Source organism: Oncorhynchus masou, chromosome 33 (assembly GCF_036934945.1).
Source record: "Oncorhynchus masou masou isolate Uvic2021 chromosome 33, UVic_Omas_1.1, whole genome shotgun sequence".
Taxonomy (NCBI): Eukaryota; Metazoa; Chordata; class Actinopteri; order Salmoniformes; family Salmonidae; genus Oncorhynchus; species Oncorhynchus masou.
The window spans coordinates 39,512,917-39,535,524 of record NC_088244.1 but is presented as its reverse complement, the minus strand read 5'-3'; the positions used below and the strand labels follow the sequence as shown (position 1 = coordinate 39,535,524).

Genomic DNA, 22,608 nt, shown 5'->3' with positions numbered 1-22,608 from the left:
GTCAAGATTGGTGTGGAAAAACTTGACTGGCCTGCACAGAACCCTGACCTCAACCCCATCGAACAACTTTGGGTTGTATTGGAACGCCAACTGCAAGCCAGGCCTAATCGCCCAACATCAGTGCCCAACCTTACTAATGCTCTTGTGGATGAATGCAAGCAAGTCCCCGCAGCAATGTTCCAACAATTTGTGGAATGTCTTGCCAGAAGGGTGGAAGTCTGTCATAGCAGCAAATTGACAACCAATTCAATATTATTGCCCATGATTTTGGAACAAATTTATTGCCGAGCAGGTGTCTACATACTTTTGGTCATGTAGTGTATGTGGTTCATAGTTATTCTGAGGAATTTAGTTTGACCCCTAAGGTCAACTCCTATTCCAGACTCCTCACTGTTGTTAGTTTGAGAACCTGGCCAATCACATTCTATTCCAATTCAATGCTAGAAGCAGCTTGATGTAGCAGAGTCTGTTTGTAATCCCTATGGTGTCAAGATTAAGTCAATTCATATGAAACGGGTCTTCCACAATGGAAATCATGGCTTTCACAGCCAAACATGGTTTGATCAATCACATGTATTTATAAAGCCCTTTTTACATCAGCAAATGCTTATACAGAACCCAGCATAAAACCCCAATGAGCAAGCAATGCAGATGTAGAAGCAGTTGGCAACAAAAAACTCCCTAGAATGGCAGGAAACTAGATAGGAACCTCTAGAACGGCTATTCCCAAACCATTCCCAATGCCGTCGGGGTATAATAAAAATGTGATTCACATTTTCAAATAGTCCATTTAGATTTTTCAACGGGGCTATACGTTTGGGTGATGTTTTTTTCTCACTGCCAAAAATCAAATTAAGCCATCTAGTGTTCAGCGAAATAACAACACAATGTCAAATACAGGTAGCCGAGTCAAATAATTAACATCCAATCACATTAACCTTTACTCTCTCGCAGGAAACCTTCACTCTTGTGCAAACATTTAGAAACAAAACATGTAAATTTGAGAAATAAGCCACTGGAGGTTTTGGAGTGAGAATTAAGACGACTTTTGAGTAGTAGGACATGTATAAAAGCAACAGATACCATTAATAAGAAGGGGCTAGAAGCAACTTATATGGTTACTGCAGGCTGCCAAAAGCAACTCAATTATCCTTATAACTTCTTCTGTGCACAATTTTAAAATAATCCGTTCAAGGACATACATCTGTTGTGTTAGAAGCAATTATTGGTACCATGATTGTCTTAAATTTTTATTTATTTTTTACACTAAGATTAACCACGAAGATAGTAATTTTTCCATTCACTATAATGGGGGATCCTGTTTTGCTAACAATGCCTGCAGTACCGCGGTCATCCTTGAACTTCCTTGGCTTCAGTGAGAGGGGGCAGTCGTTCTCCCCTGACTTGTACAGCTGCCTCACGCTATAGAAACAGGCTCCCGGCTTATGGGCCATTCTGGCTCGGACAGGGCTACTTTGACTGCATTTACACAGCATGGCAAATTCTGATATTTTTTTCACTAATTGGTCTATTGACCAATCAGATCAGCTCTGGAAAAGAGCTGATGTGAAAGTATCTGATGTGGTTGGTCAAAAGACCAATTAGTGGAAAAAATATCCACATTTGGCTGTATAAAATAAATAAATGTTCAATTTAATTGGGTGACAGGCACTCTCCAGCAGACCCAGACCAATGGGATGGACCCCAGCATGTCAGAAGTCACCAAACTCCAGACTAACATCAAACAGCATGAGTACAATGGCCAAGTCATAGCCAAGGTAAGCTATTACGTAACACACACACATACAATTGTTGTTCTCACATGTGAGCCTGCTATTGTTATGTCTGTCATGAGAGACTATACCTGAAGTTGTCTAAAACATTTTGCGACGGTGTGCCCTTCTGAACATGACCCTGCTACACCTATACTCTAAGTGTATCTCTATGGCCGGAGGGCTGTCTAAACTAGTTTTGTTTGTCTCTCCCTGTCTGAACTGTTTGTCTCCCTGAGGTCGGAGTTTCCCAGTACTGTAAACTGCGTTTGCCTTTCTCTGCATAACTCTCTCTCTCTGTAAGCTAAACTGTGTGCGTACGTGTGTTCGTGTGTGTGCCTGTTTGCAGAAGCGTGTCCAGCTGCTCCAGGAGGCAGTGTCTAGTCTGGAGAAGTGTCAGTCTCGACTGATCAACAGGATCAAAGCCTGGAGGTGGGAACAGCATCAAGCTACTATTGGACACCCCTTCGATGACAACCTCAGCCCTCTGCAGACGTGGTGAGGCCTGCACACGCGTGTGTGTGTGTGTGCAGTGGTGGAAAACATATGAATTTGTCATATTTGAGTAAAAGCAAATGCTATACATAAAATTCCTTATATTAAGCAAACCAGACAACACTTTTCTTGTTTGTTTTTTATTTACACACAGACAGACTCGATCACTCAGACATCATTTTTTAAATTTAACTAGGCAAGTCAGTGAAGAACATTATTATTTACAATGACGGCCTACCAGAAGGCAAAAAGCCTCCTACAGGGATGGAGGCTGGTTTTAAAAATGAAAAATATAGGACAAACACACCTAACGACCAGAGATACAACACTACATAAAGAGAGACCTAAGATGACAACATAGCATGGCAGCAACACATGAAAACGCAGCATGGTATCAACACAAAATGACAACAACATGGTAGCAACACAACATGGTAGCAGCAAAAGCATGGTACAAACATTATTGGGCACAGACAACAGCACAGGGCAAGAAGGTAGAGACAATACATCCTGCAAAGCAGCCACAATTGTCATTAAGAGTGTCCATCATTGAGTCTTTGAATGAAGAGATGGAGATAAAAATGTCCAGTTTGAGTGTTTTTTGCAGCTCGTTCCAGTCGCTAGCTGCAGCAAACTAAAAAGAGGAACGACTCAGGGATGTGTGTGCTTTTAGGACCTTTAACAGAATGTGACTGGCAGAACGGGTGTTGTATGTGGAGGATGAGGGCTGCAGTAGGTATCTCAGATAGGTGAGGCCTAAGAGGGTTCTATAAATAAGTATCAACCAGTGGGTTTGCAACGGGTATACAGAGATGACCAGTTTACAGAGGAGTATAGAGTGCAGTGATGTGTCCTATTAGGAGCATTGGTGGCAAATCTGATGGCCGAATGGTAAAGAACATCTAGCTGCTTAAGAGAACCCTTACCTGCCAATCTATAAATTAAGTCTCCGTAATCTAGCATGGTAGGATGGTCACCTGAATCAGGGTTAGTTTGGCAGCTGTGATGAAAGAGGAGCAATTACGATAGAGGAAACCAAGTCTAGATTTAACCTTAGTCTGCAGCTTTAATATGTGCTGAGAGAAGGACAGTACCATCTAGCCATACTCCCAAGTACTTGTAAGAGGTGACTACCTCAAGCTCTAAACTCTCAGAGGTAGTAATCACACCGGTGGGGAAAGGAGCATTCTTCTTACCAACCGCATCACCTTTGTTTTTGAGGTGTTCAAGACAGGGTTAAGGGCAGAGCTTGTTGGACACTAAGAACACTTTGTTGTAGAGCGTTTAACACAAAATCCGGAGAGGGGCCAGCTGAGTATAAGACTGTATCATCTGCATATAAATGGATGAGAGAGCTTCCTACTGCTTGAGCTATGTTGTTGATGTAAATTGAGAAGAGCGTGGGGCCTACGATTGAGCCTTGGGGTACTCCCTTGGTGAGACGCAGTGGTTGAGACAGCAGATTGTCTGACTTTATACACTGCACTCTTTGAGGTAGTTTGCAAACCAGGACAAAGACCCGTCAGAGACACCAATACTCCTTAGCCGGCCCACAAGAATGAAATGGTCTACTGTATCAAAAGCTTTGGCCAAGTCAATAAAAATAGCAGCACAACATTGTTTAGAATCAAGGACATCATTTAGGACCTTTAAGGTTGCAGAGACACATACATAACCTGAGCGGAAACCAGATTGCATACCCGAGAGAATACTATAGACATCAAGAAAGCCAGTTAACTTGTCAATAATCAACTTTTCCAACACTTTTGATAAACAAGGCAAAATAGAAGTTGGCCTAAAACAGTTAGGATCAGCTTGAGTTCCCCCTTTAAATAAAGGATCCACTGTGGCTACCTTCCAAGCAATGGGAACCTCCCAGAGAGAAGAGACAGGTTAAAAAGGTCAAAGATAGGCGTGGTGATGATAGGGGTAGCAACCTTAAAGAACTAAATGTTTTTTTGGGGTGAAGTTTAAGGAGCTCCTTTAGCACCTCGGACTCAGTGATCGCCTGCAGGGAGAAACTTTGTAGCGGGGCAGGGTAAAAAAGAGGGAGGAGCATCAGGGATAGTCACATTAGAAGGGGTGGGAGATGAGGAAATGTTGGATGGGCAAGGAGGCATGGCAGAGTCAAATAGGAATCCCGACTTAATGAACTGGTGATTAGAGCTCAGCCATGTGCTCCTTGTCAGTGACAACCATATCATCAACATTAAGGGACATGGGAAGCTGTGATGAGGAGGGTTGGGTATATTCTCCAGGTCTTTAACCATTTTCCAGAACTTCTTGGGTTAAACCCACAGAGAGAACTGCTCCTTAACTTTTTGCGACGAGCAATCCCTTATCCGGGAGCGTAATCATAGCCTCAAGCTCATTAGCATAACGCAACGTTAACTATTCATGAAAATCGCAAATGAAATGAAAGAAATCTATTCACTCACAAGCTTAGCCTTTTGTTAACAATACTGCCATCTCAGATTTTCAAAATATGCTTTTCAACCATAGCTACACAAGCATTTGTGTAAGAATATTGATAGCTAGCATAGCATTAAGCCTAGCATTCAGTAGGCAACATTTTCACAAAAACAAGAAAAGCATTCAAATAAAATCATTTACCTTTGAAGAACTTCGGATGTTTTCAATGAGGAGACTCTCAGTTAGATAGCAAATGTTCAGTTTTTCCCAAAAGATTATTTGTGTAGGAGAAATCGCTCCGTTTTGGTCATCACGTTTGGCTAAGAAAAACCCTGAAAATTCAGTCATTACAATGCCAAACCTTTTTCCAAATTAACTCCATAATATCGACAGAAACATGGCAAATGTTGTTTAGAATCAATCCTCAAGGTGTTTTTCACATATCTATTCGATGATAAATCATTCGTGGCAGTTGACTTTCTCCTCTGAATCAAATGGTAAAATGCACGCAGTTGGAGATTACGCAATAATTTCGACGGAGGACACCAAGCGGGCACCTGGTAAATGTAGTCTCTTGTGGTCAATATTCCAATGATATGCCTACAAATACGTCACAATGCTGCAGACACCTTGGGGAAACGACAGAAAGTGTAGGCTCATTCCTGGCGCATTCACAGCCATATAAGGAGACATTGGAACACAGCGCCCTCAAAATCTGGACCATTTCCTGTTTGAAATTTCATCTTGGTTTCGCCTGTAGCATCAGTTCTGTGACACTCACAGATAATATCTTTGCAGTTTTGGAAACGTCAGTGTTTTCTTTCCAAAGCTGTCAATTATATGCATAGTCGAGCATCTTTTCGTGACAAAATATCTTGTTTAAAACGGGAACGTTTTTTTATGCAAAAATTAAAAGAGCGTCCCCTATGTCGAAGAGGTTCGAACTTCTTATGGTATAGGGAACGGTTGCGTCCCACTTGGGCAAAAGCCAGGAAAAATACAGCGCGGCAAATAAAATAAAAATGATATAAAAATCAAACTTTCATTAAATCACACATGTAAGATACTCATTTAAAGCTACACTCGTTGTGAATCCAGCCAACATGTCAGATTTTTTCGCACGCGTGTGTCTTTTCGGCGAAAGCATAAAAAGCTATTGTCTGATGATAGCACAACAGTAAACAAAGAGGGTAGCATATTTCAACACTGCAGGTGCTACACAAAACGCATAAATAAAATATAAAACATGCCCGTTTGATCCAGAAAAAAACTGCTTCCAAAACGTCACTTCAAAATATTTCAAAAGTTGCCTATAAACTTTGCCAAAATATTTCAAACTTCTTTTGTAATACAACTTTTGGTACTTTTAAACGTTAATAATCGATCAAATTGAAGATGGGTCTATCTGTTTTCAATAGAGGACGAGAGGAAACTAACGCTACTTTTCAAGTCTAACACAACTCTCAACAGTGTTGCCCATTTCCTAGATGGCCGGACTTCTTCATTGCACAAAGGAATAACCTCAACCAAATTCCAAAGACTGGTGACATCCAGTGAAAGCGGTAGGCACTGAAAACATGTTCCTAAGAAATATCGTTTGCCAATGAGAACTCAATGAACAGACAGAGACCTAAAAAAAAAAATCTGAACGGTTAGTTCTCGGGGTTTTGTCTGCTACATATATTCTGTTATACTCACAGACATGATTCAAACAGTTTTAGAAATGTCAGAGTGTTTTCTATCCAAATCTACTAATAATATGCATATCTTATATTCTTGGCATGAGTAGCAGGAAGTTGAAATTGGGCACGCTATTTATCCAAAAGTGAAAATGCTGCCCCCTCTCCTTAAGAAGTTAAAGTAACTAACTTTGCATTGGCTTCTTCTGTGGTGCCTCCCATGAACACCATTCTTGTTTAGGGTTTTATGTATTGCAGACTCGTCAACAGAGATGTTAGCATGTTCCAAAGATTTCTGTAAGTCTTTAGCTGACACTCCAGAATCCTTCTTAACCTCATTGAGCATTCTGTACTGTGCTCTTGCAGTCATCTTTGCAGGTCGGCCATTTCTAGTGAGAGTAGCAACAGTGCTGAACATTCTCCATTTATAGACAATTTGTCTTACCGTGGAGTGATGAACATCAAGGCTTTCAAAGATACTTTTTTAACCCTTTCCAGCTTTATGCAAGTCAACAATTCTTAATATTAGTATATTATTCTTAATATGCCAGGTCGCAGTTGCAAATGAGAACTTGTTCTCAACTAGCCTACCTGCTTAAATAAAGGTGAAATAAAATAAAAAAATAAAATTAGGTCTTCTGAGATCTCTATTGTTCGAGGTATGGTTCACATCAGGCTCTGCTTCTTGTGAATAGCTAACTCAAATTATGTGACTGTTTTTTATAGGGCAGGGTAACTTTAACCAACATCTCCAATCTCGTCTCATTGATTGGACTCCAGGTTAGCTGACTCCTTATTCCAATTAGCTTTTGGAGAAGTCATTAGCCAAGGGGTTCACATACTTTTTCCAACCTACACTGAATGTTTAAATTATGCATTCAATATAGACAAGACAAATACAATCATTTGTGAGTTATGAGTTTAAGCACGCTGTGTTTGCCTATTGTTAGATGAAGATCAGATCACATATTATGACCAATTTATGCAGAAATCCAGGTAATTCCAAAGGGTCCACATACTTGTTCTTGCCACTGTATAACATAACACACATAACAACAGCATTCCTTCATATACATAGAGCTCGACTCACATAGGCTACCTGTAAACAGTCAACCATACCACAAAGATATTCAGATACCCGAGGAGCCATGTTACCCTGTCCATACGCACGGACAAGCAGACACATGCCCAGCCGCCGAGACACATGTCCCTGCCCCCCCACCTCCATGCGCACGCGTACCCGACTGCATTTATCCATATAAAACAACTTCTCTAGGCAAATGACTAATTAAACAGCTAAAGCCTATGGCTAAACACATATACAAATGAAGACGCTCAAGTTTCAGATTGTCGTGTTTGCATATTAAAGGCTCTTTATTCAATCTGTCTGCAAAGGTTAATCCTCTGTGAATGACTGGTTTGTCTAATCAGTTAGGACACACATTAACAGTTGTATATGTTTGCAGATGCACGATTCGAAGTGTAACATTGCTTTGTGACCAACTGACATTTCAGCCCCCCCCACTCTCTCTCAGTTCAATTCAAAGGCTTTAATGGCATGGGAAGCATATGTTAACAAAGTAGATAATGAATAGAAGTGAATTTAACAATAAAAATTACAAGTAAACATTACACTCACAGAAGTTCCATAAGAATAAAGACATTTCAAATGTCATATTATGTCTATATCCAGTGTTGTAACGATGTGCAAATAATTAAAGTACAAACGGGAAAATGAATGAACATAAATATGGGTTATATTTACAATGGTGTTTGTTCTTCACTTTTTTCCCTTTTCTCGGAATTTCACCCAGTAGATATGAGAGTTTATCAAAATTGGGTTTGTTTTTGAATTCTTTGAGAATCTGTGTAATCTGAGGGATATATGTGTCTCTAATATGGTCATACATTTGGCAGGAGGTTAGGAAGTACAGCTGAGTTTTCACCTCATTTTGTGGGTCTTCTCTTGAGAGCCAGGTCTGCCTACGGCGGCCTTTCTCAATAGCAATGCTCACTGAGTCTGTACATAGTCAAAGCTCTACTTATGTTTGGGTCAGTTACAGTGGTCAAATATTCTGCCACTGTGTACTCTCTGTTTAGGGCCAAATAGCATTCTAGTTTGCTCAATGTTTTGTTAATTCTTTCCAATATGTCAAGTAATTATCTTTTTGTTTTCTCATGATTTGGTTGGGTCTAATTGTGTTGCTGTCCTGGGGCTCTGTGGGGTCTGTTTGTGTTTGTGAACAGAGCCCCAGGACCAGTTTGCTTAGGGGACTCTTCTCCAGGTTAATCTCTCTGGCTCTTTGATGGCTTTGTTATGGAATATTTGTGAATTGCTTCCTTTTAGGTGGTTATAGAATTTAACGGCTCTTCTGGATTTTGATAATTAGTGGGTATCGGCCTAATTCTGCTCTGCATGTATTATTTGGTGTTCTCTCTCTTTCTCTCTCCCTCCCCCGTATCGCTCTCGCTCCCCCTTCTCTCTGATGAATTTAACACTCTATCTCTTCCTCTTCGAGGTGTGAACAACTCCTGGGGGTGAACGGGAAGTTGAGACAGGAAGTGATGCTGGCCGGGGAGCCAATCCCAGAGCTGCAAGAGAGACTGGGATGTTTGCTGCAAACTCTAATCCAGAGGTCGGTTGTGTTACCTATAATAGTGCGCTACTTATGACCAGGGCCAATAAGACTGGTTTAAATACTTGTGCACTCTATAGGGAATGCTGTTAGTTCTATGTTCAATTGCATAGTCCCCTAGTAAATCCCCTGTCCTCTATGCTTTGTATATTGTCCTGTAAGATGTCAGTTCAACATCTTAATTTTGATTTACATTTGATTGAATTGTCAACTAACGTGAATTCTACGTGCAATCAACAAATATATAAAAGTTGGATTAAAAAAAATGTAAAACACTAAATTCCTTTACACTGATGACTTTTTGTAAATTCACTCAGTTTTCCATGTTTATTCAAATGTCGTCACATAGATTTTTTTATTGTTGAAATGACATGAAAACAACGTTGATTCAACCAGTTTGGGCAGTGGGAGGGCCTTTCTAACACCTAGTCATATTGTTGTTGCGTGTCATATCATTTTTGGGTGTTATTTTCCCTTTTTCAGGAAATGCTCAGAATCGACAATGTTTCCCCAGACAAGTACCCCTGTTGCAGCTCTCTGGTGGGGGGACACACATCACAGACCCATTGATCATTCTACTAACTCTATTTCTATGGTTGCAGCTCCCTGATGGTGGATAAGCAGCCTCCCCAGGTGATTAAGACCCAGTCTAAGTTCTCCACCACGGTGCGCTACCTGCTGGGGGAGAAGGTGGCACCCGGGAAACCAGTCCTCTTCAAGGCCCAGATCATCACTGAGGCCCAGGCTAGGAACCTCGGACAGCTGGGCAGCTTACCCAGGTCAGTGATGTAGTGGAGTACTTCTCAACATTTTTTTTCACCGGAGACAGGCAAGCTACAGTCTTTTTTGTGTTGGGACCAGTATGTTATGGTCCTTCTTTCTGTGACTGTTTCCATCAGCGAACCGGATGTTGAAAAACACTGGTGGATGGTTAAGTTTGCATCACTACTGTCTTGCTGAACTACAGTGGGTATCATATATATTCACCCCGTGGATTTCTTCACATTTTATTTTGTTACTTACAAAGTGGGATTAAAATGGATTTAATTGTCTTTTTATTTTTTTATTTTTTACATTGGAGTCATTTAGCAGACACTTATCCAAAGCAATTTACAGGAGCAATTAGGGTTGAGTGCTTTGCTCAAGGGCACATTTTCACCTAGTCAGCTCGGGGATTCGAACCAACAAACTTCCGGTTACTGGCCCAAAGCTTTAAACCGCTAGGCTACCTTTTTTGTCCATGATTTACAGAACATAATCAAAGTGGAGGAAAAATAAAACACTTATTTACCTTGATTAAATAAGTATTCACCCCCTAAGTCAATACAGGTTAGAAACACCTTTGGCAACAATTAGAGCTGGGAGACTTCTTGGGTAAGTCTCTAAGAGCTTTGCACACTTGGATTGTGCAATATTCGCTTATTAATCTTTTCAACATTTTTCAAGCTCTGTCAAGGTGTTGGGGTCTTGCCATACATTTTCAAGCAGATTTAAATCATAACTGTAACTTGACCACTCAGGAACATTCAATGTCTTCTTGGTAAGCAAGTCCAATGTAGATTTGGCCTTGTGTTGTAGGTTATTGTCCTGCTGAAAGGTGAATTCCTCTCCCAGTGTCTGGGAGAAAGCAGATTGAAGCAGGTTTTCCTCTAGTATTGTGCCTGTGCTAAGCTCCATCCCATTTATTTTTATCCTGAAAAACTCAACAGTCTTTGCCGATGTCAAGCATACCCATACCATGATACAGCCATCACTCTGTTTGAAAATAAGGAAGTAGTTACTCAGTGATGTGTTATGTTGGATTTGCCCTAAACTTTTTTAGGCCAAAAAGTGTATTCCTCTGTTGTGTTTCTTTTTCTTGCACAGATGTATTTACTCACTTGCCAAAGTATTTTTATTTAAATGGAAAATATGCCATTGTTTTCTCTTTGTTTATGTGAAGTGATAGGAGGAATGTTGTGAAGACGTCTTGTTTGTTTGTCATCTGCTTTTGCATTGTGTTGACATGCATGGATTGATATTTAACACATTAATTTGATATAATTTATTATTAATATTATTTTAGTGCCTTGTTGCACACAGTATGCATGTTTCGGAATATTTGTATTCTGTATATTTGTATTCTTCTTTTCTGAGGGACCTTATATATGTTGTATGTATGGGGACAGTGAAAGAGTTAGTCATTCAAAATTCATGTCAACACCTATTATTTCACACAGTGAGTCTATGCAACTTTTGTGATTTGTTAAGCCACATTTTACTCCTGTGTGCAATATAGGCTTGCCTAAAGAAAGGGGGTGAATACTTATGGAACGACTATATTTTTGTTATTTAATTTGTAAGAAAAAAAATTGAATGAACATTTTACTTTGACATTATGGAGTATTTTGTGTAGATCAATGACAAAAATAATCACAATTAAATCTATTTCCATCCACTTTGTAGCACAACAAAATGTGAAAAAAATCCAAGGGGGAGGAATACTTATTAATACCCACTGTATGAGACATGAAGCATTGTTGTCCTAGACCCAGGAATGCCATGACATGGTTTGTGATCAGAAGGTAGAGAAAAGCTATAGAGTTGAATTGGTCTGTTAAAGCTCCTGCCAAATGTCGTTTTGTAGTATACATCATTTTTCACCAATGGGAGATTTTGGATTGAGGAAGTTAAATTAACTTCCTGAAACTAATTTAATATTGGCTATTTCTTTGTTTACATATTTGTCTGCTAGCATTTGGCTTCCTCTATTACTTGTTTACACTTAGCCCACTCAGTCAATTAGACAGAATGCATACAAACTAAAATAGATAGCCAAAAAAGAGTCTTCTCTCAATCTGATTAGAGAGTTAACATTACTTATAATAAGGGTTGAAAATGGATGGCCCTCCCTTCAGCAAAATATATATTTTACTTAAACCCCCCTGGAACGCTTAAAAGAAAACAAGTGACCATCCCCTATACCCAAAATAATAATTAAAACAAAGTGGATAGCAGAAAACATGTCTACCATTTATTCTCACTTCTTGGACTGTCCAGAGCCTTAGATATGTCGTTTTAGAAACTGTTCTAAATAGCTTAATCAATTGATAGTGACAGAATTAGTTTACTTCTCAAGCAAAGTCAATTTCTTGTCTCCTCAGCTATAAAAGGTTGTAGATCAGCCTCTGAATGTCAAAGAAACTAAACAATGATATCCCCATATACATTGGAGCCACATCTTTCCTTGGTTCTTGCATAAAGCAAGATTCTCTGGTTTGATGAAACCAAGATTGAACTATTTGGCCTGAATGCCAAGCGTCAAGTCTGCATGAAACCTGGCACAATCCCTACGGTGAAGCATTGTGGTGGCAGCATCATGCTGCGGGGATGTGTTCCAGAGGCAGGGACTGGGAGACTAATCAAGATCGAGGGAAAAGTGAACAGAGCAAAGTATTGAGAGATCCTTGATGAAAACATTGCTCCAGAGCACTCAGGGTCTCAGACTGGGGCGAAAGTTCACCTTCCAACAGGACAATGACGCTAAGCACAAAGCCAAGACAACACAGGAGTGGCTCCGGGACAAATCTCTGAATGTCCTTGAGTGGCCCAGACAGAGCCTGGACTTGAACATCTATGGAGAGACCTGGAAATAGCTATACAGCGATGCTCCCCATCCAACCTGACAGAACTTGAGAGCATCTACAGAGAAGAATTGGATAAACTCCCCAAATACAGGTGTGCCAAGCTTGAAGTGTCATACCCAAGAAGTCTTGAGGCTGAGTTTGCCAAGCACATTTTTTGTCCATTAAAATAACATCAAATTGATCAGAAATATAGTGTAGACATTGTTAATGTTGTAAATGACTATTGTAGCTGGAAACAGATTATTATTTTATGGATTGTCTACATAGGTGTACAGAGGCCCATTATCAGCAACCATCACTCCTGTGTTCCAATGGCACGTTGTGTTAGCTAATCCAAGTTTATCATTTTAAAAGGCTAATTGATCATAAAAAAAACTTTTGCAATTATGTTAGCACAGCTGAAAACTGTTGTCCTGATTAAAGAAGCAATAAAACTGGCATTGTTTAGACTAGTTGAATATCTGGATTATCAGCATTTGTGGGTTCGATTACAGGCTCAAAATAGCCAGAAACAAAGAACTTTCTTCTGAAACTCGTCAGTCTATTCTTGTTCTGAGAAATGAAGGCTATTCCATGCGAGAAAATGCCAAGAAACTGAAGATCTCATACAATGCTGTGTTCTACTGAGGTCAGGGCTTTGTGGTGGCCATTCCAATACCTTGACTTTGTTGTCCTTAAGCCATTTTGCCACAGGTTTGGAAGTATGCTTGGGGTCATTGTCCATTTGGAAGACCCATTTGCGACCAAGCTTTAACTTTCTGACTGATGTCTTGAGATGTTGCTTTAATATATTCACATATTTTTACCTCCTCATGATGCCATCTATTTTGTGAAGTGCACCAGTCCCTCCTGCAGAAAAGCACCCCCACAACATGATGCTGCCACCGCCGTGCTTCATGGTTGGGATGATGTTCTTCGGCCTGCAAGCCTCCCCCTTTTCCTCCAAACATAACGATGGTTATTATGGCCAAACAGTTCTGTTTTTGTGCCAGCAGACCAGAGGACATTTCTCCAAAAAGTACGATCTTTGTCCCCATGTGCAGTTGCAAACCATAGTCTGGCTTTTTTATGGCGGTTTTGGAGCAGTGGCTTCTTCCATGCAGAGCAGCCTTTCAGGTTATGTCGATATAGGACTTGTTTTACTATGGATATAGATACTTTTGTACCCGTTTCCTCCAGCATCTTCACAAGGTCCTTTGCTGTTGTTCTGGGATTGATTTGCACTTTTCGCACCAAAGTACATTCATCTCTAGGAGACAGAGCGCGTCTCCTTCCTCAGCGGTTTATACTTGCATGCTATTGTTTGTACAGATGAACATGGTACCTTCAGGCATTTGGAAATTGCTCCCAAGGATGAACCAGACTTGTGGAGGTCTACAATTCTTTTCTGAGATCTTGGCTGATTTCTTTAGATTTTCCCATGATGTCAGGCAAAGAGGCACTGAGTTTGAAGGTAGACCTTGAAATACATCCACAGGTACACCTCCAATTGACTCAAATTATGTCAATTAGCCTATCAGAAGCTTCTAAAGCCATGACATAATTTTCTGGAATTTTCCAAGCAGTTTAAAGGCACAGTGTACTTAGTGTATGTAAACTTCTGACCCACTGGAATTGTGATACAGTAAACTACAAGTGAAATAATCTGTATGTGAACAATTGCTGGAAAAATGACTTGTGTCATGCACAAAGTAACTATAGTTTGTTAACAAGAGATGTGTGGAGTGGTTGAAAAACAAGTTTTAATGACTCTAACCTAAGTGTATGTAAGCTTTCGACTTCAACTGTATATACATATATTTTTAGAATAGATTTGCCTTTATTATTCCCCACAAACCTTACCACCCCTCCCCCAATTGGAGTAAACTAATTAACAATAACACTTAGGCTTCTACTTCCAGTTCATACATACTATATATATTTTACAGACACAATCTATTTTACAATAGATATGTTTTGTTTGTTTTTAGCCCAGGCCTTCCTCTATTTCAGATGTCCATCCAGTTTGATTTCTATTTGCCATATATTTGTAACTGTGCTATTTCACAAAAGTTTTGAACCTATATACATTTTACAGTCCCTGTATGTTTTACATTTGTTATCTTGTTTTTATTAGTCCCACCCTTCAGCTCCATTCAACCCCTCCCATCTATCTCTTAACAGCATCCATATTGGATTTCTATTTGACATATATTTTTCAACTGTGCTGTGATGTTTCACAAAAGTACTGAACCTTTCTATTCTCATAGTTTCTACAGATTGTAAATTAAAGAAACATTTTTGCTAAAATAACTATTATATTATTTATTGATTGGCTATGACTTATCAAATCACCCACTATTGCTATCTGCAGCATTAGCTCTGGGTAAATGTTGCAATTCTTCAGCCATTCTTGGAGCTGTGACCAAAAGCAAGCTACATATGGACAGTACCAAAATAAATGATCTAATGACTCTGCCTCCTCGCAGCAAAATCTGCAGAGCTGGGAATATTGTATCCACTAAATACAGTGGGGCAAAAAATTATTTAGTCAGCCACCAATTGTGCAAGTTCTCCCACTTAAAAAGATGAGAGAGGCCTGTAATTTTCATCATAGGCACACTTCAACTATGACAGACCAGATGCGAGAGAAAAAAAATCCAGAAAATCACATTGTAGGATTTTTAATGAATTTATTTGCAAATTATAGTGGAAAATGCACTGTATAGCCTAATAAGCCACTAATTCCAAAGCACTGAAAAATATTGAACTTTCAGCAATTACAAATTTCCATGTCCCTCCCCTGGACTAATTAAAAAAAATATATATATATATATATATATGTATATATGTATACTAAACCCTTCCCTTGCCTGAAATGTAAAAAAGCATGACCCTTCCCCATTTTTCTCCGGGTACCATTCTGTACATTTCAATCCATCCCTTAACACATTTCTGTGAGCAACTTCCTTGGTGGCTGTCAATAGTTGTGACGAGCGCATAGTAGGCCAATTAGTCATAATCTACAATAGACACTGATATCACCTCACCATATTTCTGTAGGTCTTTAAGAAGTTATATTCGAGTCTAAATAAGTGTTTTTGCTCTGTTTATTCCAGTGAGAATGTTGGAGAGTTGATCAATAACACAGCCATTTTGGAACACAACACTTCCGGCAAGAGTACATGTGCCACCTTCAGGAATATGGTATGTACTGCAGCCTTGCTTTTACCATGCAACTTCAAACTTCTTGTGAAGCTTCCTGTAATGTCATATTTGCTTGATTTTTTAATCAACCAGATTTGAAGCTTTTTTTAAAAATTCTATATTTCTTAAGGATATGTAAGAGAAAGTGAAATTCTTATAATTATGTCAAAATGAAAAATTAGTTAGTCTTCATAAAGTGATATCTTATTCTGTCATTTCCTCCAGTCTATAAAGAAAATCAAGCGAGCAGACAGAAAGGGGTCAGAGTCTGTTACAGAGGAGAAGTTTGCTCTCTTCTTCACCACAGAGATCAGCATCACTGGCTGTGACATTCCCTACAGAATACAGGTCAGGTGTCCTTCTCCCCTCCTTTTCTGCTCTAAACCCTTTCTCCCTTTGACCTCTGTAATGTTGATATTCTATTCAATTCAAGATTCAATAACACTTGTACAGCCAGATCAAACATAGAAGTGTCAAAGCTTGAATGACACCAATGTGTGGTATGGCAGCAAAGTATTGGTCTCTTTCTACACTCTTTTTCTGGTCTCGCCCTTTGGCCTGTGTAATGTCAATTGAGGTTTGACATGTACGATTAGACATCACTGTTGGGTGACCTTAACGTCTTAGTAATAGCAGTATTATAGCACAGCAGGCCTAAGACATGCAGACAGATTGTGCCACATCTCTAAATTCTCTTAGGTTGACTTGTGTTATTAACCTGGTCCCAGATCAGTTTATGCTCATGCCAACTCCATTGCTGTCAGTGGCATGACAATTCCATAAGCAGTTGACAAGAGAGCAGAAATAGTCTGGCACCCAGGCTGAAGTGTTATTAATTTGAACTGCAAAATATACAGTATCTCATGACACACTGTACAAGCATAGTTTAGATCCTCAATGGAAAGGATTTGTCTTGATGATCAGTTATTAGTATGGCTGTACTGACATGGTGTTGCTCTCCTGTGTGCTTGTAGATGATCTCTGTGCCGGTGGTGGTGATCGTTCACGGTAGTCAGGATAACAATGCCCTAGCAACCATCATCTGGGACTGTGCCTTTTCTGAACCAGTGAGTGCCTGCTGCCTTTGGCCATCTCTCGCTCTCGTTCTCTTGCTCTCTCACTCTCGCTCTCTCAACTCTCTTCCCTCTCATATCACACCCACTATCAACACAGACTAAACAGTATGTCTGCTCACTTCACTCACAACATCAACCTTTGACCTCTAATCTTATGACGTCATCAGGAAAGGATTCCGTTTTTGGTTCCGGAACGCGTTCCCTGGAAGCAGATGTGCAGGACCCTGAACAGTAAGTTCATGTCGGAGGTCGGAACGCAGCGTTGCCTAGACAACTACAACCAACACTTCCTGGCCCAAAAGATCTTCGACAAGCCAGACATCGCTGGAGACTACAGCAACATGCTAGTATCCTGGGCACAGTTCAACAAGGTACACACACGAACACACACATGAACACACACACACACACACACACACACACACACACACACACACACACACACATGAACACACACCAGTCTTTACCCACTGGGTACAAACTGGTTCAATCAATGTTGTTTCAATGTATTTTGTCAGCGTATTGTGACGTGGAATCTACATGGACAAAACATTGGATTTGAATACATATATATTATACATAAACAGTTATTTTGATGGTGAAATTTCAACCACATTTTATGTCATCATGGTAACCAATTTTCAACATATTTTATACAAAGTTTGTCTATGTTGAATTTGTAACTTTGAAACAACGTCAGATATTCAATCTTATATCCACTATCAGAAATAAAAAACAATAGACTGGGCGGCACCTCCTACTGGAGAGTTGGATCTATCTACAGCAATCCATTTGGTCTCCCATCCAGTGTTTTAACCAAGCCCAGCTTTGATTTTTGTCACTGACTATTAGCAACGTGCTTTAGTGAGAATGACTCATGAGAGATCTCTTAATAACTAAATAGATTCACTGTTGCTATTGAAGTAATTCCAAAGGGTAGATTTAACAGAGCAAATTAAATGTAACCATACTTTATAAGTCATATATCATCAATGAGACTATTTCGGCCTATATAGCATTTGAAACAGCTAGTGTTTCAATTCAACCCAGGGTTCAACTAAAAATAGACAATATATATATAGTTAATAATTAATATGTTGGATTCACAACTCAACCAAACATCTAACTAAGTCAAACTTTATTTAAAAGTGTATTTAAAGTTTGATTTGATTTAGTCCTATTTAACTTTGATTTTTGGTTAGGATGCAGACCTGATTCCAACATATAAATTACTAATTTGTAGACAAACCGGATCTTGAATTGTGTTTTGGTTGTCAATGCAACCAAATATCAACATTTGAATGAGATGTATCTTCTGCTAGGCTAGTTCTATCTGGGCAACTGACTTGGTTTTGGGCCCCTGACTCTGGTTTTAATTCCAGTTTGTGTACAAATTAATAATTCATATGTTGGATTCATGACCGAAAACCAAAGGGAAAGAATAGGATTTAGCCAGTGGTTCAACTATCCAAGCCTAAGATACAGTACATATCCTTTAAATGTTGATATTTGGTTGCATTTTCAACCAAACACAATTCAATATGACTTTCCTAATAGAGTAAATAGCCTAACGTTAAGGCTGTCTTACAAACGACTGTAACAGTATTTATTCAACCTTAAAATGAGTAACACATCCATGGCCACATTTTGAGGTTTCTGTTAATAAATGTCTTCTTATGTAATCATAGCAAGCGTGCATGTTCAAGATAGCACGCAAAGGTTGCAGGTCTATAGAGATCTTCACAATTGCTATTATAATCTGTACAGAATCTTGAACAACATTGATCATGTACTTTTAATGTAATCTCAACTACAATCCAGGGCCCGGTTTCCCGATAGCAATGGAATTTAGGGTCATGAGTATTTTAAGGATGCCTCTTTCCTGCAACGACCGAAGATGTACCATGCGTTTCCCAAAACACCACGCAGAGAAAACGCTCGCTAAATGCGTCGTTGAGGCATGTTTCGATACTGATAGGATCAAAAGAAAGGCAGTGCTGCCCTTCGATCGGCTTTCTCCATTCAAATCTTACCTTAACATTAGAGTTATTCCACAATACTGACGACAGATCAGGTCCGAGAGAGATATTATCACCTATGGCAGCAAATATTGGGGCGTCTTATTCTAATGCTTACCCTATAATAATGCACTCAATCAAGATTTGGCACATCATCAAGCACGTTAGGCTACACATCATGAAATATATTGAGGCAAAAATGACAGACTACCCAAATAGCTAAATAAAATTCAATTGAATGAACATGAAATTGATTTTAATATCTTTGAAATGTAAACACCTATCTGGCCTATAGGCCTACTGTACACGGAGTGTACAAATTATTAGGTACACCTGCTCTTTCCATGACATCGACTGACCAGGTGGAAGCTATGATCCCTTATTGATGTCACTTGTTAAATCCACTTTAATCAGTGTAGATGAAGGGGAGGAGACAGGTTAAAGAAGGTTTTTTTAAGCCTTGAGACAATTGAGACATGGATTGTGTATGAGTGCCATTCAGAGGGTGAATGGGCAAGACATGGGCAAGACAAAATATTTAAGTGCCTTTGAACGGGGTATGGTAGTAGGTGCCAGGCGCAATAGTTTCCCGTGTATATCAAGAATTGTCCATCACCCAAAGGACATCCAGCCAACTTGACACAACTGTAGGAAGCACTGGAGTCAGTTATCTGTTAATGCAATCATCTCAGTTTTCATTTGAATCCTTTGCTTGTTTGTAACAATTGCACATACATTGGCAACTTTGTATTTGTAGTCAAATTTGTGGCGAAGTTATCAGCGGTCACAGAGAGACAGATAAACATATTGAAATGTATGTTTAGAAGCAATCTTCTATGAATAATAAGATGCATCTGCCGACGGACTTAGCTGTTCTATGTGGTCTGAGGCCGTCGCCGAAGTGCATTTTCAAGTGCAACTTTAGTAACGATGGTTTTTGGAAACAGCTCAGAGATTTAACAATGCTCCTACGAAGGAGAACTTAGCCTTAAGATGCTTTTGGGAAACCAGGCCCTGGTCATTTGGTTGTGCTATTAGATGAAGCACAATGATAAGATATTAAATTGTATAAATACAAAATATCTGTAGTATCCCAATTTGAACTTTGTTCTGCTTTTAAATGGCTGAAAGTGCAGCCATTTAGATGTGAAGTTTAAACCAAAAGTCAGACATAGTTTTTCCATTGGAACATTGTTGTCACGTGGGCTCCCTCTCCGGCCTCGAGGTCACCAGGCAGCTTGTTATGGCGCGCACCTGCGTGTCATCAGACTCACCTGGACTCCATCACTTCCCTATATATGTCACTCCCTTTGGTTCCTTCCCCAGGCATCATTGTTTCTGTTCCTGTGTCAGTTCTGTGCATTGTTCGTGTTTCTTATTTTTGTATTATGTTGTGTTTATTTATTAACACTCACTCTCTGAACTTGCTTCCCGACTCTCAGTGCACATCATTACAATTGTGCTTTTAGATGGGTTGAAGCATAGGGATAACACATTGGGAATTCAACAAACTTCTGGCTGAGTGGGTGAATAAAGGTTGAAATCTCATTGATCAACGTCTCAACCAAATATTACCCACATTTCTACGTTGAAATTACGTGGTGTGCCCAGTGGGTCGGCAAGAAGTCCTGTGCACCTACCACCTCTAGGGTAACTCCATGTGCCACATGATTGCTAGTAATATTGTGGACAGAACAGAGTGAAATATAACAAGCAGAGGGATTAAACAGTGTCATTTCGTTGGTCAGGAGGTGCTCCCTGGACGACCTTTCACCTTCTGGCAGTGGTTTGATGGTGTGATAGAGCTTACCAAGAAGCACCTGAAGAGCTACTGGAGTGACGGGTGAGTCATGTCTGCCTGTCAGAGACAGAGCTAGGCTTGTTCATTAAGCACCAAACGGAAGAAAATAGACTGAAACAGGAAAGGACTACCTGAACTTATCCAATAAGAAACGCTTGTTTTAATTTGTCTTTGAAAATGTTTTTGCTACAGTGTGTCCTCATAAATAAGACTGTCTACCAGTGAGAGACACAGATAAGACCTGGTTTCAAATAGTGTTTTGAGTGTCAGATGGACAGGGTTTTCACCTTTGGGACTATTCCATTGGTTCAATCGAGCACAGTTAAAGTATTTGAAAGAAAATTAATATGACTCACACACACATAGATAACTGTGTGTCCTGGTGTTTTCCTTCCTCTAGGTTGATATTTGGTTTCATCGGTAAGCAGCACCTCCACCTGATTCTGAAAGACCGGCCCAACGGGACCTTTTTACTGCGCTTCAGCGACTCTGAGATAGGAGGCATCACCATTGCATACGTGGCTCCATCAGAGAGTAAGGGTTTAGTCTATCCGTCTGTCTGTCCACTGTACGACTTGGTTTACAGTCTCTATTGGAGTTTCTCATGCTCTGTTTTTCCATTCTGACTGCTTACCTCTGGAATAGAACACTGGAATCCAGAAATTCTGAGATACATTCCTATTAAACTGGCCTTTCTTTCTCTCTCCTTTCCATCCCTCTTTCCAGACGGGGGCCAGAAGATCCAGAATATTCAACCGTCCACCAAGAGAGACTTGGAGATCCGTTCCCTTGGTGACCGTATTCAAGACATCGACTTCATCACACACGTTTATCCAGATCTGCCGAAGAATGATGTGTTCAGAAAATACTACACAGGCAAGTCCTATTTATGACCAACCAGAAAGTGGGGCGCGGGGGGCGGTGCGACAGCGAGCGAGAGGCAGATAGATAGCGAGAACGAGAGAGACAGAGACACACAGAGAGCGATAGAATATTATTTGTGAGAAGAAGCTTTGAATTAGATTAATATTATGACAATAATATTGTTTATATCAGTTTTAATGGGAATTCCAATCTTCTTCCCTGCCTCATTTGACCAGATAACCCGTTACCTCGGGATACCACCTCGGGATACCTCGTAGTCTCCATCCAGACCAAAGTAGGAGTGTAAGTTACACATAAGCTATGTAACTAACCAAGGTTCTGTCCCAAATGGAACCCTATCCCCTATATAGTGCATTATTTTGACCAGGGAATATGGTGGCATTTGGGACACAACCTTGTTACCTAACAACCTTGTTAGCTAACATGATGTTGTTGAACGCAAACTATGTGTGGTGACTTATTGGTGTGTGTGTGTTTGCAGGGAAGCCCACTGTGACTCTCCTCAGCGCAGTGAGACCCCACAGGACAACAATTCCTCTTTCTATTCCATGTGAGTCTGAATCACTCACTCACATGTGCGCACACACACACACACACACACACACACACACACACACACACACACACACACAGAGACTTCACAAGGTCTTCATCATTCTCTCTTAGGGACCAGGGGAATGGAGCCAGTGCATCACCATTCTACTCTCTCTCTCCGTAAGTACCTTGTTAGTCAATGTGATAAACTCTACCGTGCCGGGAAGACACATTTACTAGACACTCTTGTCCAGAGCAACTTACAGTTAGTGCATTCATATTAAGGTAGCTACAGTGCCGTGAAAAACTATTTGCACCCTTTCTGATTTTCTTTATTGTTGCATATTTTTGATACTGAATGTTATTGGATCTTCAATCTTCAGCTCACAGATGAGTGACATTCTCCTGTAGAATTCTTTAAAAAAGAGAAGAATTCATGGTTCCTTCTATTAAGACAAGTCGTCTACGTCCTGAGGCAGCAAAGCATC

The 22,608-nt window shown here is 39.9% G+C and overlaps 1 protein-coding gene across 3 annotated transcripts in view; it reads left to right on the top strand.

Moving 5' to 3' along the window:
• Window positions 1–22,608, top strand: part of stat6 (signal transducer and activator of transcription 6, interleukin-4 induced) — a 51,286-nt gene that overhangs the window by 22,765 nt on the left and 5,913 nt on the right. For all 3 annotated transcript variants that reach the window (XM_064957663.1, XM_064957661.1, XM_064957662.1), the window contains 14 exons: window positions 1,669–1,778; window positions 2,122–2,270; window positions 8,878–8,994; window positions 9,597–9,773; window positions 15,719–15,806; window positions 16,032–16,154; window positions 16,781–16,873; window positions 17,050–17,253; window positions 20,649–20,743; window positions 21,102–21,235; window positions 21,428–21,577; window positions 21,802–21,868; window positions 22,068–22,136; window positions 22,253–22,300. In XM_064957663.1, the coding sequence (XP_064813735.1) occupies window positions 1,669–1,778; window positions 2,122–2,270; window positions 8,878–8,994; window positions 9,597–9,773; window positions 15,719–15,806; window positions 16,032–16,154; window positions 16,781–16,873; window positions 17,050–17,253; window positions 20,649–20,743; window positions 21,102–21,235; window positions 21,428–21,577; window positions 21,802–21,868; window positions 22,068–22,136; window positions 22,253–22,300 (1,624 nt within the window). The remainder of the gene's footprint in view (window positions 1–1,668; window positions 1,779–2,121; window positions 2,271–8,877; window positions 8,995–9,596; window positions 9,774–15,718; window positions 15,807–16,031; window positions 16,155–16,780; window positions 16,874–17,049; window positions 17,254–20,648; window positions 20,744–21,101; window positions 21,236–21,427; window positions 21,578–21,801; window positions 21,869–22,067; window positions 22,137–22,252; window positions 22,301–22,608) is intronic.